The sequence below is a fragment of the Aedes albopictus genome, chromosome 1, assembly GCF_035046485.1.
Source record: "Aedes albopictus strain Foshan chromosome 1, AalbF5, whole genome shotgun sequence".
Lineage (NCBI taxonomy): Eukaryota > Metazoa > Arthropoda > Insecta > Diptera > Culicidae > Aedes > Aedes albopictus.
Window position 1 is genome coordinate 165,023,032 of NC_085136.1, and position 27,308 is coordinate 165,050,339.

Sequence of the window (27,308 nt, forward strand, 5' to 3'; positions counted from 1 at the left end):
TCGAGTGGGGAGCAGTTAATTCCTCTTCTACGATCGATTCACCGTAGAACTCCAGCGTAATGTCGTCAGTGAAGCCGACGATTGCCGCCGGAACTTTAACCTCAACACCTCGTTGTACATGATATTCCATAACACCGGACCCAAGATGGCCTTGCGAAGCTCCTGAAGTTATATGGAAACACTTCCGATCCACCTCTGTGTAGTAAACTAGTATTATGGATTCGGTTGGAAATCAAAAAACTTTTTGGAGAAAAATATGTTTGCTAATTTTAAGTTGTTTACAACATACATACATCGGAAGTGACGTATATGATAGTTCATCATTGAACGCACACAGCGTACTACAGCCGGTTCTGAAAAAAGTGTAGTCAAAGCGCCGCTATCCGGTTTAGTGCTGGCGCCATAATACTCGATTCTGGAAGTATAGGTACCCGGATATCCCCAGATGCAGGAGCGCATCGGCAACTGGCCAACTGGCGCTATTGAACGCGTTAGAGTCACTACTGCACAGTAACGAATCCCCCTCCTCTTTCACTGGAGCGCTCTCGGTTGTCTCGGTTGTCGGTTGCTTGAGAGACCATTAATATCATGGTTTCCCAACTTTCGTATCGCAACCCCCCAACTGGTTGCAGGCATGCTTCAATTGTTCAAGGTTGGCAAACGATGATTTATACCCTCGGTATGCCTCAGCATTCTGTTGAGGATGATCTTTTCGAGCACCTTCCCTGCCGTTTCGATCAAGCATATTGGTCCATATGCCGACGGGTCTCCGGGTGGTTTTCCCCCCTTTGGCAATAGAACCATGCTCTGCCGCTTCCAAATTTCTGGGAAAGGTTCGTGTATGGCCAGTAGACATACCGAGCAGCCCCCTTGAGCTTACCTGCTTTAACGGACATGATATCGTTCACCGTTGGTAGCTGTTAAGCTCATCTGTGTCCCTGCTGGGCTCTGCTGTGGCCATCTGAACCTACCTCGTAATGTTACCAAAGTACCGTGACGAACTCTTCTGCGTCAGTGAACTCGCCTAGGTTTTTTTTTTTAACAGAGTCGCTTCCTCTGTGAGAGCCCTCACCACGACACCCTCACCAAGGATCTCTTGCACTTGCAGGCGCCTTTCCACATCCTGTCGAGCTACCCTTACGAGTACGCCAAGTACTGCGTACGTCGGTTCTGCAAAATCTACGAGCTTGGCATCACTTCTCATCACCTTCAAGACATCCAAGTACTAGATTTGATAGGTATTGTTCCAGTTGTTTTCCGATGAAAAACGAAAGAGAGAAACATTTTTCGTTAAGTAACCAAAATGCAAAGTTTTTACTAATTCTTTCTTCAATCACTTAGCAGTTATAAATCTATTCTCGTGAGCGAGATATGAGATCAACGCCCGTTAATTCCCACATCTTAATGACAGCGTGACTCCCACCCGAACGCATGATCTCATTGGTGTTAATGCGACGATGGTCGTAATCAAAAGCCATAAAACCCATCATACCGTGGACGAGAGTGGTTTGTCGTTTTTTTTGTTTTCGGAAAGTCTCCTGCACACTGACAGGTTCCCTGGGTGCTCTCGTCCAAAATTGATTGATCCATATTCTGAGGTGGTCATCAAAATGAGGAGAACTCTCGTCTTATTCTCGTTATTTTGTTTATTGGTTTCCATAGTCTGTGAATCATATGTTGTAACAAACTTTGTCACTTTGTTTTTTAAAAGCCATTTTTTGTTGCGATTTCGCTCACAATATGCTGAAGACCAACATGGACATTTTAGGGTTCATTGGCCCTTCTTCACTTCCACGCCTAATATGTGGGCTTTGTTCGAAACTCGCATTTTGTGTTATACTTCCCAATTTTGGTATTGTTACTGGAATATGTTGTCTGTTTACATTTTACTTTGCTTTTTGTCACTAAACGTGGATGTGAGTGTAGCATTTTGTAGGTTTGTTTTTTTGTTTCTGTTGAAATATATATATATTTGCTGTGTTACATTTCTTCGTTTACTTTTTGCTTATAAAATATTCTCTTCATGCTTTTACCGTACTTTTTACTTTTGTTTAATAATTTATTCTACAAAATACATATGTCGTATGTATAAATATATAGTAGATATGTATTTGTTTCCTAGTCTCTTTTATGTGTTTGGGTACAAACATTGTTTTTGTCCTTTTTCCATTTTGTTAGTCTCTATATATCTTCAACTCGATGTGACGTACACAGAAGTGCAAACTAAAGGGCCATTTTTTTATTTTTTTTTTCGTCTAATATCTGCTAGTAATAATTGTGGCTGTGCCTACAGTCAATCATCAGATATGTTTTATTGCGTGTTACGCGCGCTTTGCGTCCCATATCAAGAAGCCGATGACGGTTGGCACATCTCAGTCGTCAGACACCATGTGCACATGGCAGTGTCATGTAGCATCGACCGAAATATTGCAACAAGCGTCGTGTAGCACAGCTCTTCTGGGTGTGAGAAACATGTCACCACGGTCTCGCTGCGAAAGGAGGCGTTTCGCACCGAACAGCGGTATGTTTCCATACTGCATTTCATGATGCCTTGCGTGATAAACTCTCTACCATGGCGATTGAGCCGTTCCGTTCAAACGCTTCGAGTTGGGTAAGCGTTTCAGAAATGTTTCAATCACTTTTATATTTTTTCTATGTACACAGGCTGCTCGTTCACAACTAAAGCGTTTTGTGTGCTTCTTTTTATTACGGTTGCACCATTTGTTTGCAGCAGCTGAGATCAATGCGATAATAGCTTTAGTATCGTATATGTATGTTATAAATGGTACATGTGAAACTAATGTTCTAAAAACTTATTAAAAAAATAAACTTCATAACATTATTGATTTACTAGAGCTAGAGTATACAATGAACGATACCTAGAACAGAGTAAAATGGTGTCATTGACAAAATACAAATGCTTATTTGCGTAAGAAAATTAAGAAAAAGCTTTTTGAAAGCAACAAAAAAAACTATTATCGATTCCCAAAATTTCTTATATTTGTTTAATATGTTGTAATAACAAAATGTTATATTTTTTTTATTTAATAAAGAAGAAGAATTACTATTACGAAATCCTAAGATTGATTGATTGATTTGTCTTTATTAAAGAGACTTTCAGCCCTTGGCAAAAATCCTAGAGATTGTTTCGGAAATGTCTAAGGAAAGTATACAGAAAAAAAAACAGAAATTATTCAGGAAGTTCCTTCAGGAATTCACTCGATAATTTAGAAAGGAATTCTTCCAAGAAGTCCTTTAGAAGTTTATTGAAAAAATTGTTCATAATTTCATCATCAATTTTAAAATTCTTCAGGAAATTTCTTCGGGAAATTTGCTTAATAATATCTTAGAAACTTTTCATATAAATTTTTCAAGTTTCATGTTTGTTCAGATACGTAAGTAGAACCATCTCGGTAGGGCTTCTATTTTGAGCGCATTTCCTTTGTAACTCAGACACTACGAACAATTAGAGCGGTGAGATATAGTAACTATAGTGACTATAGTATAGTGAGAGTATAGTAACTGCCCAAGAGGTTAGGCAGTCTATTTATTTAGCAACATTTCCAGGATCTTCTATTAGCATAGCATAGCATAGCCGACCGAACACATCCTGGGGTGGCTGTCAATAGAGATGTTTATTGCGCCTGAAAAGTTGTCTGAGACTTGACAAACCTGGCATTCAACAAACTCTTTGTTCGACACCTGGACAGGCCCTTACGATCAGTGGGGATGGGGAGGGGGAGATATCTGGAGTTGGAAATTGAATAGGGTACAAATGGGTTGCTTTCCTTGGCAAAAAAGCTGCCATTCTTCGGCAACATTAGGGCATTTTTTTCCGAGGAATTCCTCCTATAAATTCTACAGCTTCTTCTGCACGAAAACCCACTTGTTGTCCTGCTCAAATTGACCATAATTGGGATGCTTCTGTAGTTCCTGGTTCCTGTTTCATAACAGCTCAGTATTTTTCGATGTGTCTAAGTTTTGGTGCGTTGGGAAGATTCATGCCCTTGGGTACGAAAGTAGTGTCGCTTTGGCTGCGTAACATTTCGATAACCTTTGAATAGTAGCACGACGTTAGATCCAGCGAAAAAATCATGGGCTCTCATGTTGCCCTCTTGCTTCCTCCAGAACATCAAACTTGTGATGGACGGTGAAGAACGTTCTTAAAACTTCCTGGAATATTTTCGGATAGTAAAAAAAAACTTCTGAAGACATTACAAAACCCAAATTAATCCACCTAGCGAAGATGGCGCCTTGCTCGTACCTTTGAAAACCCATTTCAACAAAACTCATGTGACATGTAGATGAATATAGCACTCTGAACCGTTGAACAAAAAATCACAAAAAATGGCTCCAGAAATCATATCGTTTATCTGGCTTTCGATTCTTGAACCTTTTAACTGCTACACAACAGCCACCATCTTGAACTTTAAGCCACCATTTTGGATTTTAGACCGCCATATTAGCAATTCTAGTAATCATTTTTGGACTCCAGACATCTTTCCCATACCAAATATACCCATATTGAATGGTTTTAGAGACTAAAACTCCATTCAACTGCTGTCATCTTGAATATTAGACCGCCGTTTTGATTATTCTGGTCATAATTTTAAAACCCGGAAATCTTCTCATATATAAAATATACTCATATTGAATGATTTTTTAGCCTAAAACTCATTTGAACAGTCGCCATTTTGAATTTAGAAGCGCCATCTTTGATTTTAAACCGCAAAAATCCATTTCATGGCACCATAAATCATATCTTATCTGACTTTTGATTTTTGAGCCCTAATTTCTATCAAACAGACGGCATCTTGAATTTTGAGTAGCCATCTTGTATTTTGAACCGCCATCTTGGATACTGTTGTCATCATTTTTGGACACCAAAAATCTTTCCCATATCAAATATACCCATATTGCATGATTTCAGAGCCTAAACTCTCATTAAACTGCCGCCATTTTTTAGTTCCGAGTATCTTACCCGTACCAAGTTTACCCATACATCTTCCCCATACCAAATATGCACATTGCATAGTATTCGAGCCTAAAACTCCTTCAAGAAGCCGGCATCTTGAATTTTGGATGGTTCGGCTTCATTCGGCCATTTTCAGGCTTCAGATATCTTCTATAGTTAAATATTCACAAATAAGAAAAATTAAAAAAATCTTCTACATTCAAAATATTAACCCTTTAGGACGCGCGCCGTTGTATAAAGTAGAACACTACCAAAAAAAAAACCTCGCTCTAAATCTTCTTCGTACCCAGTGCAAGCGGGGTGCAATTTTAGAATCAAATGGGCGTGCATCATTTTAGTTAAATAGCCGCCATATTGAATTTTGAGACACCATCTTGGATTTTTTACCCGCCATCTTGGACATCTCCAGACATCTTTGCCATACCAAATACACTCATATTACATGGCTTTAGAGCCTAAAAGCCAATTACACATCCGCCACCATGAATTTTGACCCGCCATCTTGAACATTAGGCCGCTATCTTGAATTTTGAGTTGACATCGTGGAATTTCTTGTCTCCAGTATTGATTTCCGCACAAAATTCGTCATCCATTCTAAAGGTTACTAAAATTGGTGCAGTTTTATGTGTCGCAAGATAGGGCTTGGCTCAGTTTTATACACGACCAGTTCCGCCGGTGTTAGTCCGAAAGACTAAAATGGCCATAACTACGGAACGCCTTGACCGATCTGGTCCATTTTCAATAGAAAACAATGGGGTAAAATTCGGGTTCGATTCGTGCTAAAATCAAAAAAAAAAAATCGGCCAAATGGGAAATGTTTTAAAAGTGAATGAACTTGTTTGCACACAGGCATACAAACATACACACATACTGACATCATCTCAATTCGTCGAACTGAGTTGTATGTATCAGTATATGTGACTTGAGCCTCCGAGTCTTTCATCGAAAATTCTATTTTGAATGAACTGAACATATAGCCTTTAAGTACACTTTGGTGAACGAGAAGGGCAAAAAACGATCTCGAATGGAATTCCTGCAGGATTCCAGAAACTCCTTGACAAAACCCTGAAGAAATCCCTTGAAGTCCCAAAAGGAATCGCTGAAGGAATCCTGGAATGAGTTCCTGGAGGAATCTCAGATGAAACCTTTTATGAATCTCAGACAGCATCCCAGAGAACACTACTGAAAGATCTCCAAAAGGAATCACAGATGGCGCCTCCTAAGGAGTCACGGAGGGAAGACCTGGAGAGGTGGAGAAACCTAGAGTGGATTTGTGGAAAAACCTTGGAACCTATTCCTGGAGGAATCTAGAGGGTCCAGAAATGGTCTCAGAAGGAATTCCATGTAAAATTGTAGAAATAATCTCTGGAAGAACTCCAGGAGTACTTCCTGGAAGAATTCTGACAAGAGCTAAAGGAAACCCAGACGAAACCCCTTTAGGAATATCAGAAGAAATTTTTGTTAGAACCCAAATGGAATTTCTGAGGGAATCCTACATAAATTCCCGGAAGAATCTTATCTTCAAGAATTTCTTGGGGATCCAAGAAGAAACTCCTGGAGGAGTCCTGGAATAAATTAGTGGAGAAACCGCGAAAGATTTCTTGGAGAAATCCCAGATGTAATTCTTGTAGAATTCCTTCTGGAGTGGTGCCATCACGGTCAATCACAAAGTAGCAACTAAGGACTGTTCAATTTATAAAACGGACAACTTTACAAGGCTATAAAAAGAAGACGCGTTGTTCAAATTTAACCACCCTTGCTTCGTTGTTCAGTACATCATCTGTCATTATAGTGATTATTTTTGAATCGAATAAAAATAGTTTTATTTTATAGAAAATCGGCCAGGTGTTAAATAAGGTGAATTTTTCGATTGCTGAAAATTTAAAATATATATAAAATTACTGTTCACACATGGTATATCGTTTTTAATACCAGAAAAGTATGTGCCATGCTGCAGCAGCATGAGTAATAAACATTCTGGCAAAATTTAAGCTCAATCGGAAAATTCAGTGTTGAGATATTAATGTCTCAAGTAAGATTCGATTTTTTCAATAAAATTCAATTGTAAAGCAAAAAGAGTATGAAAATATTAAATAATCAATTTTTTTATGCATCCAGTCGAAAGAGGGAATAATGTGGTTTTAAATGCAGAAAACTGCTTCTGCTGGTTTGGTTGGTGTGCGCTATTGCAGACACAGTAATCAAACGGTTTCGTTCTTTGAAGATCCTTACAAATAACAATGCAACCTAATGCAAATTTTGCATAACAATAATGTTGGAAATGAAAACTTTGCATCCGATTATTATTAAATAAGGTGTACAATAACATAGGACCAACTTTGCTGAAAAAAAAAATAATAACAAGATTCGCTAGAGTCGAAAATCTGCATCAATGGAGCAAAAAGTATGAATTTTTTTAATATGGTCATCTTTATGGATTAAATTTTTGATGAAAAAAGCAATTATAAGTATATTTTTCTTCCGTATTATTCAGAGAGCAATATTCTACTACTCTGGACAAATTTTTAGCCGAATCCGTGATGTTATTGCAGCACAGGACTTAAATGAACATTTTTTGCATAATTTCTATGAAAATAAGGCAACTCACTATATTAAGCCGGAGACTGCTTGGTGCAATATTAATGACCAACTATTAAGCTTTACCTTTAGTAGAATAGTATAAGATTCCAATACATTGAAAACTTCATGAAAATGTGCATATTAAGTATGTGGAAAGTTATGTCGAATTTTGAGAAATGGGTTTTTATTGATGTTTTACGAAAACCGCTTCAGTTACACAATAAAGAACATTTTGCTTAATGTTATATTTTTCCTACATTTGAGAATAGCTATAGAAAGTTATGCAAAAAAAAAACTGATAATGATTTTATTGAAAAATAAAAAAGATATCGCACAAGCAAGTTGTCCGTTTTATAAATTGAACAGTCCTTACAAATTGTACGGTAAACCATGTTAATGTTACACAAGCTTACAACTAAAATTTTGAAGTCAATGAATCTGTACCATCGAACTATTGTTCCAGAACTCCAGAAAACAGACCCGGAGATGTAAAATATATAGAACACTTCCATTGCTTCCATTATTGTTTTACACCGATTAGGAACCTTCCATATCACAGATCAGATTTGTTGCTTTATAGAGACCCAGCTTAAGGTGAATCGGGACGCTGTGTTATTTTTCCTATCTTCCCTCTCTTTCTAACAATTTGCCTCGCGATTTTGAAGATGGTAATCTCGATTTCTATCGCACAGATGAGGCTGAAAAACAATCAGCATATGCACTGCAAGTGAGCATACACAATGATAGATTTTTGTTCCATTATATGAAGTAGAATCTGAGATTACCATCTTAGTAGCAACAGAGCAATGCGGATATTTCCTCGACCGTCCCGTCCGCCCTTAAGACTTTCCTGCGTGTCTACCAGGTCTAGCTTCTAGCTCACAGAGGTGTGCTTCGGGTGTTTTGAGTAAAACCACAAGTCGTGCGAGTTTTTAAGTCCCAATAAGAGCAAACTGCTGGAAGTGTGGAGAGGATTGTCACAGGGCCAACGGGTTCAGGGTAAATCGATACCCATCGCGAATTGTTGACCTCGTACTTCGATCAGTTGGCATTTGGGAAGCGATTGCGCAAGGAGTCAGAACACTCGGTCACACGTGCGACGCCTAAAAGCATGCTTCATCACTTCGAGTAACTTCAACCAACCAACAGAACTAATGCATGTAAATATGAACAGATAAATATGGTAGACTGACTTACTCTTGATAAAAGCCAAATAAAGCCGACCGAAACAACAAGTAATTCAAAACAAATCATAGAGATTGACGCTGGTGTTGGCACTATCCAAGTCAATGATACAGACAGCAGTACGTTTGCCGTTGAGGGCTTTAACTTTCAACCACAGATGGACAGAAGATTTGCTGGAGTCTACATTATCGAGGGATTACTCGTAGAGACTACGAGGCGCCTCGTCGGTTGCCACCGATATGTGTAAGTATTTACGACAGGCTGTCAACAGATTTGTCGACAGTGGTCGAAGATGGTCCGACGGCAAGAGAAAAAGAGTGTTTCTACTTAAGGAGTGTATCGGAAATTAACTATATATGTTCAAAACATCCTAAAAAATAATTTATTCGAGTTATAAATAATTTTATTTTTGGAGGTACTATATAAATCCTTAGAAAAAGGAATGGCACTTTTGCTTTAGTAAAAATAATTATTTTACATGGACATCAATCTCAAAGTTTAAACGCATGATCTTGAAATTTTGGACACCTCTTAAAAAATTGAAATTGCGGAAAAAATGGATTTTTTTTTTGATTTTTTGAAATATTTTAGCGCAAATATATTCTTTCCCAGACTGCTCATAATATAGGTAAAAAATTATTTTCAAGAAAAAAATCGACTCCATTTTAGCGCAATTCTTAAAAATGAAAAAAGGTCATTTTTCAGGGACCCAATTTTTTGATGCTCATTCAATGCACGATAATGCCGAACGCCAATTGGCCGAACCACGTTAAGCCGAAAAATGAATAATAAGCTTGAGTTATCAGCCATTGTTCTCCACATTAGTATCACTTGAAAGAACAGTCTATGGTAAAAAAAAGAAAAAAAAAATGATAAAATATTGGCAGTTCTCGCCTACTAATACCGGAATGGTAAAACTAGAAAGAATAGTCTTCCGTTAAATTAAGAAACTATTTCTGATGATCATAAATCCAGAATGTTAAAAATTGACTTATTTTAATCCTCATTCGGTCAATCGGCTTTCGGCCAAATGACCTATTTGACCAGATGACATTCGGCCGGACATTTGCCATTACTATGTAGGTGTAACACGCTCCTATCTAATCTTAAAAAGGGGAGGGTTAAAACCACAGCGATGAAGAAACGGATTAGAGTTACAGGAATAAGTTAAACATTGAAAAAATTAAATAAAAAAAAAATAAAACAAAAATCATATAATTTTTAAACAAAATCCTGTCAAACTATTAAAGCACAATTTAATCAAACTCAACTGCTGCTCACAAAACGTGCCCCCGTTTACGGTTTTACTATTTGATTGAACACATATTTCTCTCTACCTCTGCACTTGTCCTACAGCATGGCCTGTAAACGTTGATTTCCAAAACAGAAAACTAAACAGAAAGGAACAAAAATATCATCGACACTTTGAGACGTATTGAGCATAGAATACACACATCTAACGCAAACGGTTTCCTAAAACATCCTCTACTCGCACTGCCATTCCCCTCTTAAAATAAAACACAATAATCCATGGACAATCGAAGGTTTGGTTTGGCAACTTCCAATCTCGCGCTAAGCACTTCCAAAATGGTACGAGACGTGCCATTTTCGGTCTACTCCCCGGTTTACAAGTGTTAGCCATTCGTACGATATAATTTCCATAAGTCACTAGTCTCTAAAAGGATAGCCTATAAGGTGTTTTGTAAAAGTTGTCATAAGCATCATTGTTTTTTTATGTGTGTTTCTTACATTCTTATTTAGTTCCTAACATTCGAAATAAATTTGTATCCATTATACTAGTAGCTAGTGGTTTTCTGTTTTTTTTTTTCAACATTTTATGCATTTCCAATTTACCGAGAATAAAGCACATTAACAGGCTTATTGATCTATATGTACGGTTGTTATTCAAAACCTTTTTTTTTTCTTTGTAGCTTATTCGTTAAATAGTGAGTACGATCTACTGTCCCATATAGCTTTTATTCGCCTAAATATTTGCACCACAGTGAAATTCCCGTGCGTGAGTGAGTGTGTGTTTGTCTTTCCACCCACCCAGGGAGATTTCAATTTGGAATCGGATACCACTGGTACAGTGCTCGGTTATTATAAGTGCTTGCTGATTATACAGAGTCTGCTGTCACAGGGTTAAAACGACATATTTTTGTTTTGTTCCATTGTTATACGATATTCTACTTACGACTCATCATAATGCATCACAATTACACTTGTTCAATTCATGGTTTTACAAACTCATTTTTACCAACACTAAGCTAATCTTGCAGTTGCAGCCTAAGGTAGTGGTCGCCATTCCGACAGATACATGTTCGTCAATAAAAGGAGTATTCTAAAAAGCGCCAGTACTTGTTATCGTCATACAAAATATCTTCTCTAAAAGTATGTGAGTGAGTTCTATGTGTGTGTGAGATTCACTATTCGCTATTTATTGTTTATTGTGACTTACTACTCTATTACATAGAATTGACATAAGTTTGCTGAAGTTTCTAACCTTTTATTTCGTTTCACCTTGAGTAGCTGATTTGCAGTTAAATTTTGCAGTGTGTACTATCGAGTTGTTGTGATCAATGCAGTTGGTTTAGTTAAAGTTTGTTTTATATATTTTGATTGTTTCATTCATTCATTCCAAAACGTTCCACTCAACTGCATGCCTTTAATGATTGATTTTAGGGGATCCCTGCCCAGAATAAAATTAATGGTAAGTGAGTAGATTTGACTGTTTAGTTGGCTTCGATTAGTAAGTTGACATTCGATAAGAGAAATTTTTAAACGAATTTAATTTTATAACTGTTAACGGCTGTTAATTAATCTCGGATGAAGCCAAAATGTACTCAAAAACATCGCATTGCAGCTCTTATGCATCCGAAAAAAATCGCATCTCAAATACCAGTTTGATTTTGATAGATAGCGATGCGATAATTGCAAAATTGTTGCACTTAGTGAACTTGCAGTTAAAAACCATTGCAGTTAAAGCGTATGCACCGAGCGAACGTATACTGCAGCTGGAATTGAACTGTAGTAAAACACTGATGTAGCATAAACTGTAACTCCACTCAGTATTTCCCGTCACCCAGAGAGGACGCAGTAAATACCCTGCAACATCACTTACTAGAGGACACTGCGTGAAAGCATGATGATATCAGCCATTAGTAGGATGGATCCTGGATTGATTGGCCATTTGCCAAGTATTTCCCAACACTCACTGCTCATCCAATTGAAGCGAGGATTAAGTAATAGTGTATTTTCCAGGAGCACTGATGACGACAAGGACGCATTTTACGCGCAGCTCGAACGCGAGTACGACCGCTGCTCAAACCAAGACGTCAAGATCATCATAGGGGATCTAAACGATCAGGGAGGCCTGTAGGAATAACTCAGACCGACGATTGGAAAGTTCAGCGCTCACCAGAAGACGAACGAAACGGCCTACGACTCATTGATTTCGTCGCCTCCAAACATATGGCCATTCGTAGAAACTTTTTCCAACACAGTCTCCCTTATCGTTACACCTGGAGATCACCACAGCAGATGGAATCGCAAGTCGATCACGTTCTGATCGATGGACGGCACTTCTCCGTCATTATCGACGTCAAGACCCATCGTGGCGCCAACATCGACTCCGACCTCTACCTAGTGATGGTCATACTGCGCCCAAAACTCTCCGTTATTAACAATGTACGATACCGGCGACCGCCACGGTACAACCTAGAGCGACTGAAGCAATCGGATGTCGCCTCAGCATACGCGCAGAATCTCGAGGCCGCATTGCCAGACGAGGGCGAGCTCGATGAGGTCCCGTTAGAGGGCTGCTGGAGTACAGTGAGAGCAGCCATCAACGACGCAGCCGAGAGCACCATCGGGTACATGGAACGGAATTGACAGTACGAATAGTTCGACGAAGAGTGCAGGACGGTTTTGGAGGAGAAGAACGCAGCTCGGGCGGTAATGCTGCAGCAAGCGACCCGACAGAACGTGGGACGTTACAAATAGAAGCGGAAACAGCAGACCCGCCTCTTTCGGGAGAAAAAGCGCCGCCTGGAAGAAGCGGATTACGAAGAAATGGAACTGCTGTGCCGTTCCCAAGAAACACGGAAGTTCTACGAGAAGCTTAACGCATTCCACAACGGCTTCGTACCAGGGATAAGGACGGAGGCCTCTTGACGGACGGACGTGAGGTGGACTAAAGGATCCCAAAACCAGCTCAAAATCAGCAAAGCAGCTAGTAAGGATGGTATCGCGGCTGAACTCAGCAATATGGGCCCAGAAAAGTTGGCCACCTTTCTGCACCGGTTGATAGTTAGGATCTGGGAAACCGCACAGCTACCGGAGGAGTTGAAAGAAGAGGTACAGTCCCGATTCGTTCGTTGGCGGCTCGTTAGATGGGTTGTCTCGATAGTTGAATGTTCACTGGTTGGGGCAAAGCCAAACTAAAAAGCACTGTCAATGTCAAAATCGATGTCAAAAAGAGTTTGACGTCTGACCGCCGTCGCATCGCAGCTCCTATATACAGAACGTTTGTGCAAGTATGTGAGTGTTTCGTGACATATTTTTCGTCACTTGCGTGTGTTTACAGCATTTTGATCAGTTGTCAGTTGCCCCAACGAACGAACACGATTCGCTAATCGGGGCGCAGTCGTGACCCAACGAGCGAATCCTCACTGTAATCTGCCCCATTCACAAGAAAGGCGATCATTTGGAATGTGAGAACTTCAGAGCGATCACTATTCTGAATGCTGCCCATAAAGTGCTATCCCTGATCATCTTTCGTCGTCTGTCACCTTAAGCAAACGAGTTCGTGGGAAGTTATCAAGCCGGTTTCATTGACGGCCGGTCGACAACGGACCAAATGTTCACCGTACGGCAAATCTTCTAGAAATGTCGTGAATACCAGGTCCCAACGCATCACCTGTTAATCGAGTGGCATACGACAGTATCAACCACGCAGAGCTATGGAGAATCAAAGACGAAAGCGGCTTTCCTGGGAAGCTGACTGAACTGATAAAAGCAACGATGGACGGTGTGTAAAACTGCGTACGAATTTTGGGTGAACTATTCAGTGCATTCGTATCTCGCCAGGGACTGCGATAAGGTGATGGACTCTCATGCCTACTCTTCAACATCGCTCTGGAAGGTGTGATGCGACGAACCGGACTCGACAGCCGGGGAACGATTTTCTTCAAATCCGGTCAATTGGTATGCTTTGCGGACGACATGGACATTATTGCCAGAACATTTGGAACGGTGGCAGAGCTGTACACCCGCCTGAAACGCGAAGCAGCAAAGGTTGGACTAGTGGTGAATGTCTCAAAAACAAAGTACATGCTGGTAGGCGGAAACGAACGCGACCGGATCCGTCAGGCTAGTAATGTTACGATAGACAGGCATACCTTCAAGGTAGTGGAGGAAATCACATTAGTGAGTCGTGAAATTCGAAGGCACATCATCAGCGGAAGTCGGGCCTACTACGGGTTCCAGAAAAAGCTGCGGTCTAAAAAGATTCATCCACGCACCAAATGCACCATGTATCAAACAGTAGTAAGACCGGTGGAACTCTACGGACACGAGACATGGACCATGTTCCAGGAAGACCTGCAAGCACTCGGAGCGACGCGTGCTAAGGACGATCTTCGGCAGTATGAAGGAGAACGGTGTGTGGCGGAGAAGGATGAACCACGAGCTCGCTGCCCTTTACGGCGAACCCAGCATCCAGCACGTGACCAAAGCCGGAAGTATACGGTGGGCAGGGCATGTTGCAAGGATGTCAGATAACAACCCTGCAAAGCAGGTGTTTGCTACTGATCCGGTTGACACAAGAAGGCGTGGATCGCAGAGAGCACGATGAGCGGACCAGGTGGAGCGTGACCTAGCGAGCATTTTGCGTGACCGAGTATGGAGAGCGGCAGCCACAAACCGAGTATTGTGGCGTACTATTGTTGATTATGTCTTGTCTTAAATGTGATGTTGAACAAAAAAAATGTATGTATGTATGTAAGTTCCAGAAACACAGGTGCCATTTGAAACCCTTCGGCGTCATATGTACGGCGTTTTATATCTAAATTCAATTACCGTCACAAAAACCCGAGATTTAACCGTAGTTTTTCCACAAAACAAGAACACTAACTTTAAAATACGGCACATGCTGCCATTGGCGAAGATCTGGCGAACACTCAGGCAAGTGAAGTTCCGGCCATCCGCTACACCCGACCGAAAACCAACGAAGACTAGACTTCCAAAAGCCGAAGAGCTTTTGATTCGGATAGGCGGCAAAGGACTCATCGAACGAGGAAAAGGGAGATGGAATGGAATGACTAGATTGCCAGATGCTGGCGGCAGGAGTTAGCCGTTGAGCACAAATTTCCCAAATGGAGGAGAACGTGCCTCTGAAGCCGACCTACTGATACCTGATAGCCGTTGGGCAGGGTCACATACTGTAAATCTCTACTTAACCCTTTGGAGCCGGATTGTTTTGCTAGCGCGTCTCGAATACGTTTCTTATGCTCGATTCAATCGCCGGGGTCGCATTAACCCCCTCGGCTCCAAAGGGTTAAGCCGACCGTAACAAACAACATTTTTTCTTATCTATTTCTCTTCCTCGACAAAACTCATATAACTATGCTAATTTGTTTTGCAGACTACGAACTTTGCTAGAAGAAAAACACAAACTTTGCAGTCACGAAAACCTTTACTTTTATCGCACCAAAAATTTTAACGCACGCCGATAGTGAAACAGGAGAAATCGAATTCTACATTTTTTTTCGAAACAGAGAGCTCCACAACAAACAACAAACAAGATGACTCCAAATGCCATTTCCACATCGATCAAGCTGTTGACGACAGCTCCTTTTCATAAAACGCGTTCTATGGCAATAGCTACAGGGCCAAGATCATATCATAAACTGAATGTAGCTTCACGCACACACTTTGTCTTGGACAAAGTCTTGGTTGTCTGCTGAAGTTCTTGTGGGTTCATTAACTTTCTTTCACGTTAAGGAAGTGTTCCCTGAGCTTTAAGTTTCGGTCGTTCGAGACCCCCAGTACATTGATGACCTCTGAACCGGCAAGCGTATACGTTTTTGACTACCGATGGGATAAAGTCCTCGGAGTCCATCCATTTTGCGACCCCGCGTTGACAGTCATTTGTGCCTTCATACGGACTTGTCAAAGAGTGTTGACTATTGAGACAAGCAAAATGTCATCCGGGTAGATCAAAACATACATGCTTGTGGGTAGTCGCGCAATCAGTGCGTTCATAAAACACAGTTAACATGTTAACGGTTCAACGAATAACGTCTTAACACATTTGAATGTTCGGATAGAAGAACACCTCTTGAGTTGCTGGAAAAGGTTCTTTAACCAGAGACTGTACAGACTGAACATTACAAACACGAGAAAATGGATAACATAGATAAAACCCATTAGCCCACTGAAGAATTTTCCGTTCCGACTAGAGCGGGAATTGTACCCACACTCCGAGGCATACTGCGCTAACCGGAGCAATAGTGCAGTGGACCTTGCGTTTCTCCGAGATAATCAGTTGCCCTTCTTAAGTCTCAAATTTGAGACTAAATAAGGGCTGGATTATTCAAATGTTGTAAATTAGCTTACATTACTACCTATATGGGTTCGCTTAATGCGTTTTCGCCGTTGGCGTTTTTCAATTGACACCGATTTGGTTTGTCGTTGACGTTTTCTTTTGGTGCTGTGATTGTGAAGAGTGTAATCCAGTCTAGTTTGGGTAGTGGCTACGGCTACAAACCTCAGATCAATTTTCAGCGTAAAAAGCGTGCGTGGCCCAAGTGGCTCTACTTCAAAAAGTTCATTTTCGTAGGGTAACTTCTGTATAGGTTACCTTGTGAACCCAGTTTTGCTTCTTTCATTATAAATTAAGTGTCGTGGCTCGAGCATGCTATATCTTAGAATAACGTTAACAGTATGTTTCAACCTTTCCTTATGGATGCCTTTAAGCAAGCTCTTGTATTCAGCATTTTTTCGTTGACATTTGGCAGTACTGCTACGATGATTACATCATGTGAAGTAGCTCAAACATTAATTTGAGATGCTTCAGTTTGATGGATTACTTAGGTAGTACAGTTCATGGATAACTTAACATAGAATTGCACCTAATCAATCTCTGCATGAGCAGAATTTGTCATGAGTTGACTGATTGGCATGTGTCAAATGAGGAGTCTCCATTTGACCTTCTTTGCACTTTTGAGTGTTCCTTCGCAAAATTTGCGTATTCAGGCGTCCCTGCTCAACGAACTAGGAAACCTGTACTAATTGATTGCGACTACATTTTGTGGATAACTTGCTTCCATTGCTACTCCAAGAGAGTTTCATTGTGGTTTTGTACCTACAACGCCCTCCATTGTGGAATATAACTATTGCTTTGAAAGAAGCTTGTCCTCTGCGGTCTGTGCGGACTGCAAGAGGTATTTCTGAATGGAACTCTGATCTGTTCAAGTTCAAAATATCTTCGGATAACCCATTCTTTTGTATAGTTATGAATCTCTAGCTTCCGCTTGAGAATTATAGCTGTATAATCGACTTAGTGTACCCTTAAAAGCTCTGCTTAATTCAAATCTTCAGGAGGAAATGGGGTTTTGTCCTATTTTTCTGCAAAGGGATTTGAGTATTTCAAACATGTTTTGAACTCTTGTAGTTTTCTATGGGGTATTTTCATGGCGTGAAATTACTCTGTAGTTTTATCCCGAAAGGGTGCGTGCGTTGTATAAAGATGGAATGAGTTTCAGATTTATCTGGTTACCTCGTTCTTTCTGAAATGCTTGAAACGCATTGTCGATTATCACATCTGTGATGTTCGTCTAGGCTGACATGCCTACTCATGTGAACTCACATGCCTCCCAATTTGATATGTCCACAGTGACTCTTTTACACAAAGTTGTATATGTTTTCAAGAAAGTACTCGCTCAAACGTAGGTTTTGCGGTAATTTCTTGAATATTGAGGATGCTTTCGATGGCGTGCCTTTCAATGTCATATTGAAAGTCGCATGACGTCACAAGCTACCTCCAATGAGCTATAGGCTCTCTTTACGCTTATGCGTTTTACAGTGTCCTTTTCAGGGCACTGCATAAACCCATTGTGGTATGGGCTATGAGCTCTCATTGCGCTTATGCGTTCATTCCCTCTTCTAGGGTACCCCTTCCTATTTCATCACCTTTCCCTTTCCTAATCCCATTCCATCCCTTGTCCCTCAGGTAAATGATGAAATAGGCTTATATGTATGGCGATGGCACAAATGTCCCAAATGGAGGATAACGTGCCTCTGGAGCCGGCCTTCTGATACCTGATAGACGACTGATGCCGCACAGCCACGAAACCTACAATTTATAGTGATCAGGAAGAAGGTGATCAATAGGACGGATCTTTGCGGGGCCCCGGTTTCCTCGGGTTGTTCTTGCAATCCCGTATTTGTAAGCTACTGATGGAAGCCCGTTATGCTCTCACTAAAGCCCTACTCTACGAGCTGCCTGAGTCTGCCAAGAGAGTCCCGATTCTGATGAAGGCATTAACAATATCGAGGAACGCAAAGTTCGCGTGCTGTTCTCCGCAATAAACCTTGTGTATCTACTATACAGTGACGCAAAATAATCGTTTTTGAGCCTTTTTCCTGAGTCATCGGTTGATCATTCTTTCTGTGACCTTTCTCGCACAACTCGGTCGGTACTTTTTTGGGGATCGCATTCAATTGATCACCTCCAAAAAGGGTAGCTTGGTGGACGCGGGTAGATGTCAAAGCATGAAATGGCCACTGTTGTCGGGTCCGACCGATTTGTCGCTGCTATTTTTCAGCGTGAAGATGAGTTCCCTCTCCGGGGCCCGTAGCGTAGTGGCTACGTTCACTTCATGCATGGTCATGGGTTCGATCCTAGCCTCGGCACTTGCATTTTTTCGTCAGATGCTCTTCCCCCCGACACCTGACCCTCTTCTGAGCATATGCTCTAACGGACCCGGTAACTTGGATATCGACTAACGGCAACTCATAATGGACCCCCAATCGGACTGGGATAAGGAACAAGAGCCACACATCAACATCCTCGTGCCCATCATTCTACCATGGACAGGGTAGAAAAGTGTCAGCAGCGCAAAGGCAACCACTTCGATATAGTAGAATTAGAATAGAATACATTTAGGCGCTGTACAAAGCGTAAGTGCAGCCGCCAATTGGAATCGCTCACCACGCAGTGCACTAGTGGACAAAAGAGCTGTAAATTAGGTTATGTGCTTGAAGAATAAAAAAGATGAGGATGTGGAAAGCCTGGATAAGCGGATCGATTACGCCCAAGATCGTAATCAAGGCCTGTGGCCAGGTATGACTGAGGCTTTCTTGAAGAGTAGAACTATATGCTGGCCACAGGTAGTAGTGACTCAACTCTGAACAATCTTGTACTATAGAGGTTATGTTGATTGAAATGCCGATAGTTCGGCAGTCGCCCAGTCTCGAAGCTACAGTGGAGGTTGTGTGTAGAATGGAGATGCGTCTAGTCTAGTGCAACTGCCCAGGGCACGGCGCCGACTACACATGTTGAACCCGAAAAAGGGTATTTTGGGATGGTTCAGGGTAAGTGCAGGCTCCACATTGGTAAGTCCTTCTGTGTCTATGCTGATAGGGCCTTATTGCGGAGCACGCGAAAGTAGATACCCTTTCCTGTTTCCCGAGGTCAATAGGGAAGCTGACAATTAGGTACCGACCATTACGCTAGGCAGATGTTGAAGAGCTTGAAGTATTCGAATAGGTAATCTTGAGGAACGGTGAGCATGCAAGAAGGAAAATAGGTGCAACTTTGAATAAATAGTATGCAATGAGTAAGATAAATGAGGGAGCAAGTAGTAAAAGCTAATGGATAGTATTCATGATAAAAGTAGCTGTTTGCACACTACATCTATGCTTTGTGGTATATCGAGATCTTTTAATAAGGTGGACTGGAAAGTCCAACTTAAATATTTGCAAAACCAACTCTATTACTGAAAAAGGCACCCCCAAACTTCAATCATCTAGCATGGAGCAAAGCTTTGTCAATTCCACTTATTCTCTGCCGATTGTCAGCCAGAGGCAAGAACAAATTCGCTTCGTGCATACATAACTATTGGTTTCTAATTCAAATCTCCTACACTCTACTAATACAAACTCGTTCAATCGCTTTCTACACCGGCTTTGGAAACAGCAACAACAACAACTAATGCCTGTTTGTATTGTAAAATATCTTCAAACGACTGTGTCTAACGAATGTATCCATGTAAATAAAAGTCTTTTTAACGAAGTTTTTTTTCTAGGCTAACAAATTATCCAACTCACGTATGTAAAATATTCTTTTCTCTGTACCCTCTGTCTCAAAATCCATATGCATTGTAAATTTGAACCGTTATACCTGTAATCGTTTTGGCTTTCCTCTGTGTAGCATTGGCCTCCGTCGACAAACAAACCTCTTGATTTTCGCTTTTTACTGCTAATATACAGCAAGGATGTTTAAAGAGCGTTTAAAACAGCTGCAATGCCTTCCTCGACTATCCTCTTACTCAAACAATCTAACCGAACGTAACCCGAACAAAAAAAAACAGAACTACATTCAATACGGATGATGGTCATATGCCTGGATGCGGGTGTTTTTCATTGTTATTCTACGTTTAAGCAATCCACTGCAAAGCTTCTCTAACAGCCAAAACATAGAAAACCATTCCCACGTACATTGAGTTCGTTTAGCGCTCCTCTGTCGTAGTTCTACTTTGTATTATCAGACCAGCTGATCATCTAGGTACACATGCACTAGATTACTAATATGTATGTGTGTGTATTATTTTTCTATACTTTTTTTGTTTGTTTCAATTTTACACTATCCACGTTGCAATTGATCGTGTTTGTTTGCATTAATCTTAATCACGGTTTGAAAATATGGACTTATCAAAACATGCTCTCTTAAAGATGGTTAGGTGTGTACGACGTGTGTTTGTGGGCTGAATGTGCGAACTTACCGATAAGGTTTCTTGTTTTTCGACGTTTTTCTTGCGTTCAATGTTGTATACAACGTGCTTACAAAAGGTTCTCTAAGTATGCTAGGTAAATCAATTAGAAAAACTGCTATCAAGTGAAAGGCTCGGCTTGTTCTACTGTGTTATTTTTGTGTGTGTATTCCTTATACATTTAGGTGTTCAAATAGGGCGAATCAAGGTAAAGCGTTTTTTTTATTTGAGTTTTACTACAACAAGTGGTTATAGGCAAGCTTTTGGCTACTCTTTTCATACAGATTTACGTTGAAACTCCTTAGATTTGTATTGTTTTGATTACAAAACCGTTCTTCATGGTATTGTTTTCTAATTTTGAAACAAGAGATGTGACTTTATGAAAGCACTATTTAATTCTGTTGCTTTTTTAAGAAAAACAATCATAAATTAGATATTAGACATCAGAAAAAGTGAAAACCGAAAAATAGTTTATGATCTCCGAAATATGATAATTTCTCGACAATAATCACCTTTTAGCCCTTGATATTAATCCTTTTTGAAATCCAGTAAATTACTTCTTGATTCTGCAATGAGCTTCAATGGTCTCACGATGAGTGCACCCGCCATATCGAGAGCTTGAAACATCTGGAGCAGAAGTTCCTAGACGTTTCCATCTTGTAGCTGGTCCACATTTTGGCTTCCACGTTGGAGCATACGATTAGATGTGCTCATTCTACGAGTGGAGTGATGTGACGCAGCTCGACTCAAATATCGAGGAGAGAAATCTTGACTCGATGATGCGACACGCTTTAAATGAAAATAAAAGGAAGAGTCACCTCATACAAGTCGAGATATCTCACCTCAAAATGCAAGTTGAGCTGGGTCACGTCACTCCATTTGCATAATGAGCAAAAGGATCGCATTGAGAGGCTACACAGTAACCAATCCAAATACCGTATGCGTGATAATGTTTGCACCATCGTCAAATAAAATTCCAGTTTGACTTGTGAAGACAATGTATTGGTTTTATTTGCAGGCATTTAAGCTATTACTCATATCCTAGCAGGCTGTGAATAAAAAGTGTTGATTTTCTTAGTTTTACACTTGCATAATGACTAAGTGGCAACCTAGCTCGTGATTTGTCCACGCGCAAATGTCGAAAAGTATCCGCGGTAGTGTCAAAGTCAAGATTAACAATTTTTGAATTTATTTTTTATTTTGACATTGCATAATGGTGTAGACATTGGCACTCAAACAAAAGTTATAATAACTATTGATTCTGGAATTTGGTACGGATCGATAGTTTTTCGGAAATCGAAAAAAAACGGAGGTTGCGTTCGGGCAAATTCAAGACTTTCTTATATGGCGCTACTCGAAGCTCCTGGATGCCATTGGTAATAATGTAAGTTTTTTTTTCTATGGTCGAAGGATCATAAAGGCCACCGTAATTTTCCTTTTCGATATGCCATGCCATTAAGTCGCTGATTTCGCGTTTCTTTGCCATTTTTCTCATTGAGCGCATATAATTCACCCAAATCTTATTTTTGGTGGCAGCGATAGCTTTCTTAATCCATGTTAACCTTGGACAACCAGTGGACACCTTCGGGAATAGTTGCCCTTGCTTTTTTTTGGTCTAAGACTGTTTTACGGTTCTCCTGAACACTCCTGAAATGTATTTTTTAACATTTGCGCGTGGACAAGTCCCGACTACCGCTGCTACCCCTTCATGGTGCAAATTTTAAACTTAAGAAATCGGATTTTTTTTACCCGCAACCTACTGAGATATGAGTTAGAGCTTACGTACATGCAATAAAAACCAAGACATTGTGTGTACAGGTGATATGGGTACCTTATTTGTACGATGGTGCAAACATTATCACGCATACGGTACCTGTGTGGTAGTGATTTGTGTTCAAATTACCCGTGTTAAGATTGTGTAAGAACTGTCAACACATCTTTTGTTTTCTCGTATATAGATTGCTTGCAATAGGTTTCGCGAGGCTTTTTTTTTGAGGACTCAAAAAGGAAGATGAGTTGTCGTCAGGTACGTGCACACCATTTCCAGACAAGGTGTCAGATTGTGAAATGGCATTCCAAGAATTCACCTCCCAACTTCTGCAGAAATTAAGCTCAAAAGGCCAAGCATCACCGAAGACAGTCGGTGTGAAAGTTCACTCTTTCTTCGACCAGAACAAGGTATCCGTATCGACCTCGACCAGAGAGTTCCAGCGGATAGGTCGCAAATCACACCATTTCGGAAGAAGCTCCACGAAGCTACGCGGGACTACTAGTGAGCCTACTAAGAAACCACGGCCATCATCGTGTAGACGGTGCGCTGTTCCGAGTGTCAAAAAATAGAATCCGCTGAATTCCACCACCAAAAAGCGGAAGAGTAACTCGCTTAACGAACGTCGATCCTGAATCTGCCGAATCACCAATTCGACCACTTTACTTGGGGCGCTTTATTGCTGCAGAGCGGCAAATCAACCTCCCGAGCAGGTTAACTAAAGAATCGCAATAATACAAAGTTCCAAGAAGCGACATCAGAATCTGCATAGGCGACCCTCAAGGGCGCCAATCAAGATATCAAGGATATTTGGGTGAGCTACGCGACGCACCCGGAGAAAGCAGTGGATCACAGATGATATCTGGAGGAAGATAGAGGAGTGAAGGAAAGTCAAAGACACGATAGAGCGAGCGAAAACACGAGGAGCCAGATCCACAGCCCACCAGCGCTATTTGGCTCTCGAGAAGGAAGTGAAGCGCTCATGTAGGCAGGACAAAAGAGCGTGGGTGGGTCCCCTAGCCGACGAAGGCGAGGAAGCCGCAATTACCGGTGACATTCGTGTCCTCTGCGATGTCTCACGTCACCTTAATAGGACTAAGATGAATGCTAGGATGCCCGTGAAAGACGCACCTGGACAGTTATTGATCGACCCGGTTGACCAGCTAATACGCTGGTTCGAGCACTTTGGAAGCCTTTTTCAAATATCGGCGACACCATCAACACCACGCTCGACAACTGTCCCCTGGAGCTGGTATCCGCACAGCTGCTGCATAAATTATTCACCTATCATTCTGGAGCACATCAATGAATTCTAAGAATCTCTCTACCTGGTGTTCAATGATTACGAAAAAGCTTTCGACCGTCTCAATCACGAAACAAGCGCAAGGGTGTCCCTGAGAAAATCATCGGCCTCATTGAAGCACAGTGTAGGGCATATTCGTGCTGCACAACGATGTCTTGTCCGATCCCATCCGGGTCGTTGCTTGAGTGAGGCAAGGATGTACACTATCACCTCTACTGTTCCTCATCGTTTTTGACGAGATCCTGGTAGGTGCGATTGATCGTGAACCGAATCGTGGGTTGCTGTGGCAGCCCATTACCATGGAGCACCTAAATAATTTCGAATTGGCTGATGACGTTGCTCTCCTAGCTCAACGGCACTCTGATATGCAGACCAAGCTCGATGATCTTGCCGATCGCTCCTCGGCGGCAGGTCTTCATCAATAGATGCCTGTGGTATATGATTCGTGCATGGTGGCCTCACAATTGGATCTCCAACGTGGAGCTCCATCGTCGATGTCATCAGCGACAGAAATTCGGGAGCGAAAGTGAAGGTGGGTTGGCCACACACTACGCAGAGGCGGGAACGACATCTGCAAACAAGCGCTAGATAGAAACCCAGCAGGACATCGCAGCAGAGGCAGACCCAGAGGCTCATGGCGGCGCAGCCTCAACTAGGAAATAAAAGAAGTCGACAGAAATTTGACCTGGCCACAGCTCAAGACGGTGGCTGGCAATTGCCCAGGATGGAGTGAAAGATCTCGGCCCTCTGCTCCACCATGGGTGCTAAGGACTGAAAGTAAGTAAATAGTAGCCCATGATTGACCGTGTTGCGTATAGTCGTGATGTGGCACATTTCCAACACTTGTAGAGCTTGCTTCTTGTGTGTGATATCGACGGATTACTAATGATAAAATGGTGTTGATGGGTGATGCAATGGTCGATTAGTGCTTATTTTCACGTTGTGCTTCAGCATCGGCGTTGCCAGACTAGTTCAGCGCAGTTTGGAGCACGGAAACACAACGGCATACTCTAATGTGACCGCTACAAAGTTGGGCACAAGGGGACATTAAGATAAATCTGTAGATTAAATCATGTGACTAGGTAGACAAAAACGCTCGTTTGTACATGCCGCAGAAGTATTACAAATCAATTTGATATTCAATTGTACTAAGAGCAGCGAACACTTTCCGGAGATCATAAACGAATACATTTCTAAGCAGTCAGATCAAGTGTGCAAGCCGATTCCAAAATCCACCTATGACAAAACGACAAAAAATACTAAAGAAACAAGATTCATCGACAGACAAAACCACTTCAATTGCAACTAACGTTGAGAGATCCTCTGACTGTGTGTTGGTTGTTATGGTGTCTAAAATACGCTAGCTTATCTAGAACCTGCCAATATTATCATAAGTTTTTCATGTTTTTTCTTTCTTTCTTTGTTTCTCTTTCTGGGAGATGTGCACGACTTACAACAAATGCACTTTGGATATGCTCTTCTACAGTAGAGCCTACTTGCTAAACGGTGTCTCTACTAACACTTATTAGTTAGGTATGGGTATTCTTGTTTAGATTTCAATATGGTTTCGACTCTCTAGGTAAGTTGCCTTAACAAGTTTGGTGGAAGGACAGTAAAATCAGTTTTGTGGCTTTTGTTTATCAAATTTTTTGTGTATAAAACGGTATATTTATAAAAAGGAGGGTGGGTTATGGCGCTTAAAAAGTGTATTCTTGTAATTATATATTCCATTATTGTTAATACTTAGGTTTGATTTCTTCGTAACTTTTACGACACACAAAAAAGCGTGCAGTCATTGTGTTTGCTTCCACTTGGTTTTCCTCTAGATTTTAGTGATATGTTTCTGTTTTGTTTAGGGCAAATAACGTTCCCTCATAATTTGCACTTTAAAGGATTAAATGGAATGCTTTAAGATGTAGGTCTTTTGTAAAATTTGATTATTTTACATACTATATATTTTGCTCTTCACTGATGTATATATTTCATAACTTAACTTGAATATCACTACTATTCTACAATGCGAACCAAACTGTTGCACGTCAGCCAACTTAGTCAAATAAAGTTCAGTCATGAGACACAGAATCATTAGTTGTTTCATATCATAAAGATACATTCTTTTTGAATCACTTGTTTTTTTTTATCAAATTTTCGTTCAATATACATAATTTTACTGCAGGCTTTGAACCACTGATATGTGCATTGATATTTGTATGTCTAGTAATAAGGTGTGTTTTCATATTTTTTCTGGAACAATTCAACATCTAAAACATCGAAACAGTTATCTTTTATCAGCTCTACTACTGTGTTGCCAACTTGAAAATAAAACGCTTCCGACCGTGGGTTAACAATGTCGGATTTGTTAAAACGAAAAGATAAAGTTCACATGAAGCAAGTAAATTAACAGCACATCCAACAAGTATTTTTTTCTTTTCTAAGCCCAATCACTAATAGCTAATGGTTTTCTCATGCTCGTATAAAATTGATTTCAATCTCCCTTGTCATACACTTCATTATTTGCAGGTTATGTTTCGTTTGATATTACAGTGTTGATCTCCATTTTGCCCGGTTCTAGAACATTCCGTTTAATGACATTTGATCGAATGACGTTTGCTAGGGTGACCATTTCCCATATTAATCACGTTTGGAAGCAATTTTCGTGTAAAACACTTTGAACTAGCTTTAACCCTATCCGTTCGAAGACAATCCGATCCTCAATCATTCTACGAAATGTACCAGAAACAATCTGGTCCACGTGGGCATTGTTAAATTTAAGCGTGCGTGTGTGTATGTGTGTTAGTGTGTGTGTGTGTCTCAACAAAATGATGGTGTAAAAAGCGCCAGCGCCTCACCAATCAAGCTCATTTCTTGCATTCAATCGTATCGAGTACTATCGATTCTATCCAGAGTATCGTCTGCTTGCACTAAACTTCCGCAACGCAATTTTCGCATTCCTAAACTCTCATCCGCATTCGCAAATCCACACATCTGTCGACTGACTGGAAATTGATTGTTCCTATTCTCTTATACCGGTAACACACGGAACACGTTTTTACTTAGCTCTGTAGTAATGTCCTCTAATGGTGGTTGGGAGTAGCTACATGTAAAGCTCCAATTTGTCCTGCACCTAGGTGTGTATCTATTTTTATAGATATCGTTTAACTTGTTCGCTTCTTCATAAGATTAAGGTGGGGTGGGACAGGGTAAATGCAGGAAACGAATTTAGAACAATCTTACGAGAATGAACACCATAAGCACGGTTACGATTTTGATATCGACATACAGGATCGAGGCCACCGATATCTGTTCCAATATGTTGCACGACGACTTGGGAGGAACTGAAAAGAAAAACAAAAAGAAGACAATTCATTTGATGGATTATATTTTGCCATATACTTAGTATTTCATAAAGCGTAACTTATTCCTCCGAAACGTTGAATAATTGTATGTACCATTATCCTTTCAAAAAGATTCGTAACGTTTAAAGAAAATATCTAAAACACTGCG

General features: G+C 40.7%; 1 protein-coding gene across 3 annotated transcripts in view; it reads right to left on the bottom strand.

Moving 5' to 3' along the window:
• Nucleotides 1-1,628: 1,628 nt before the first annotated feature.
• Nucleotides 1,629-27,308, bottom strand: part of LOC109431516 (acetylcholinesterase) — a 178,100-nt gene continuing 152,420 nt past the window's right edge. For all 3 annotated transcript variants that reach the window (XM_029862027.2, XM_029862026.2, XM_062845732.1), the window contains exon 11: nucleotides 1,629-27,139. In XM_029862027.2, the coding sequence (XP_029717887.2) occupies nucleotides 27,024-27,139 (116 nt within the window). In that variant the 3' untranslated portion in view covers nucleotides 1,629-27,023. The remainder of the gene's footprint in view (nucleotides 27,140-27,308) is intronic.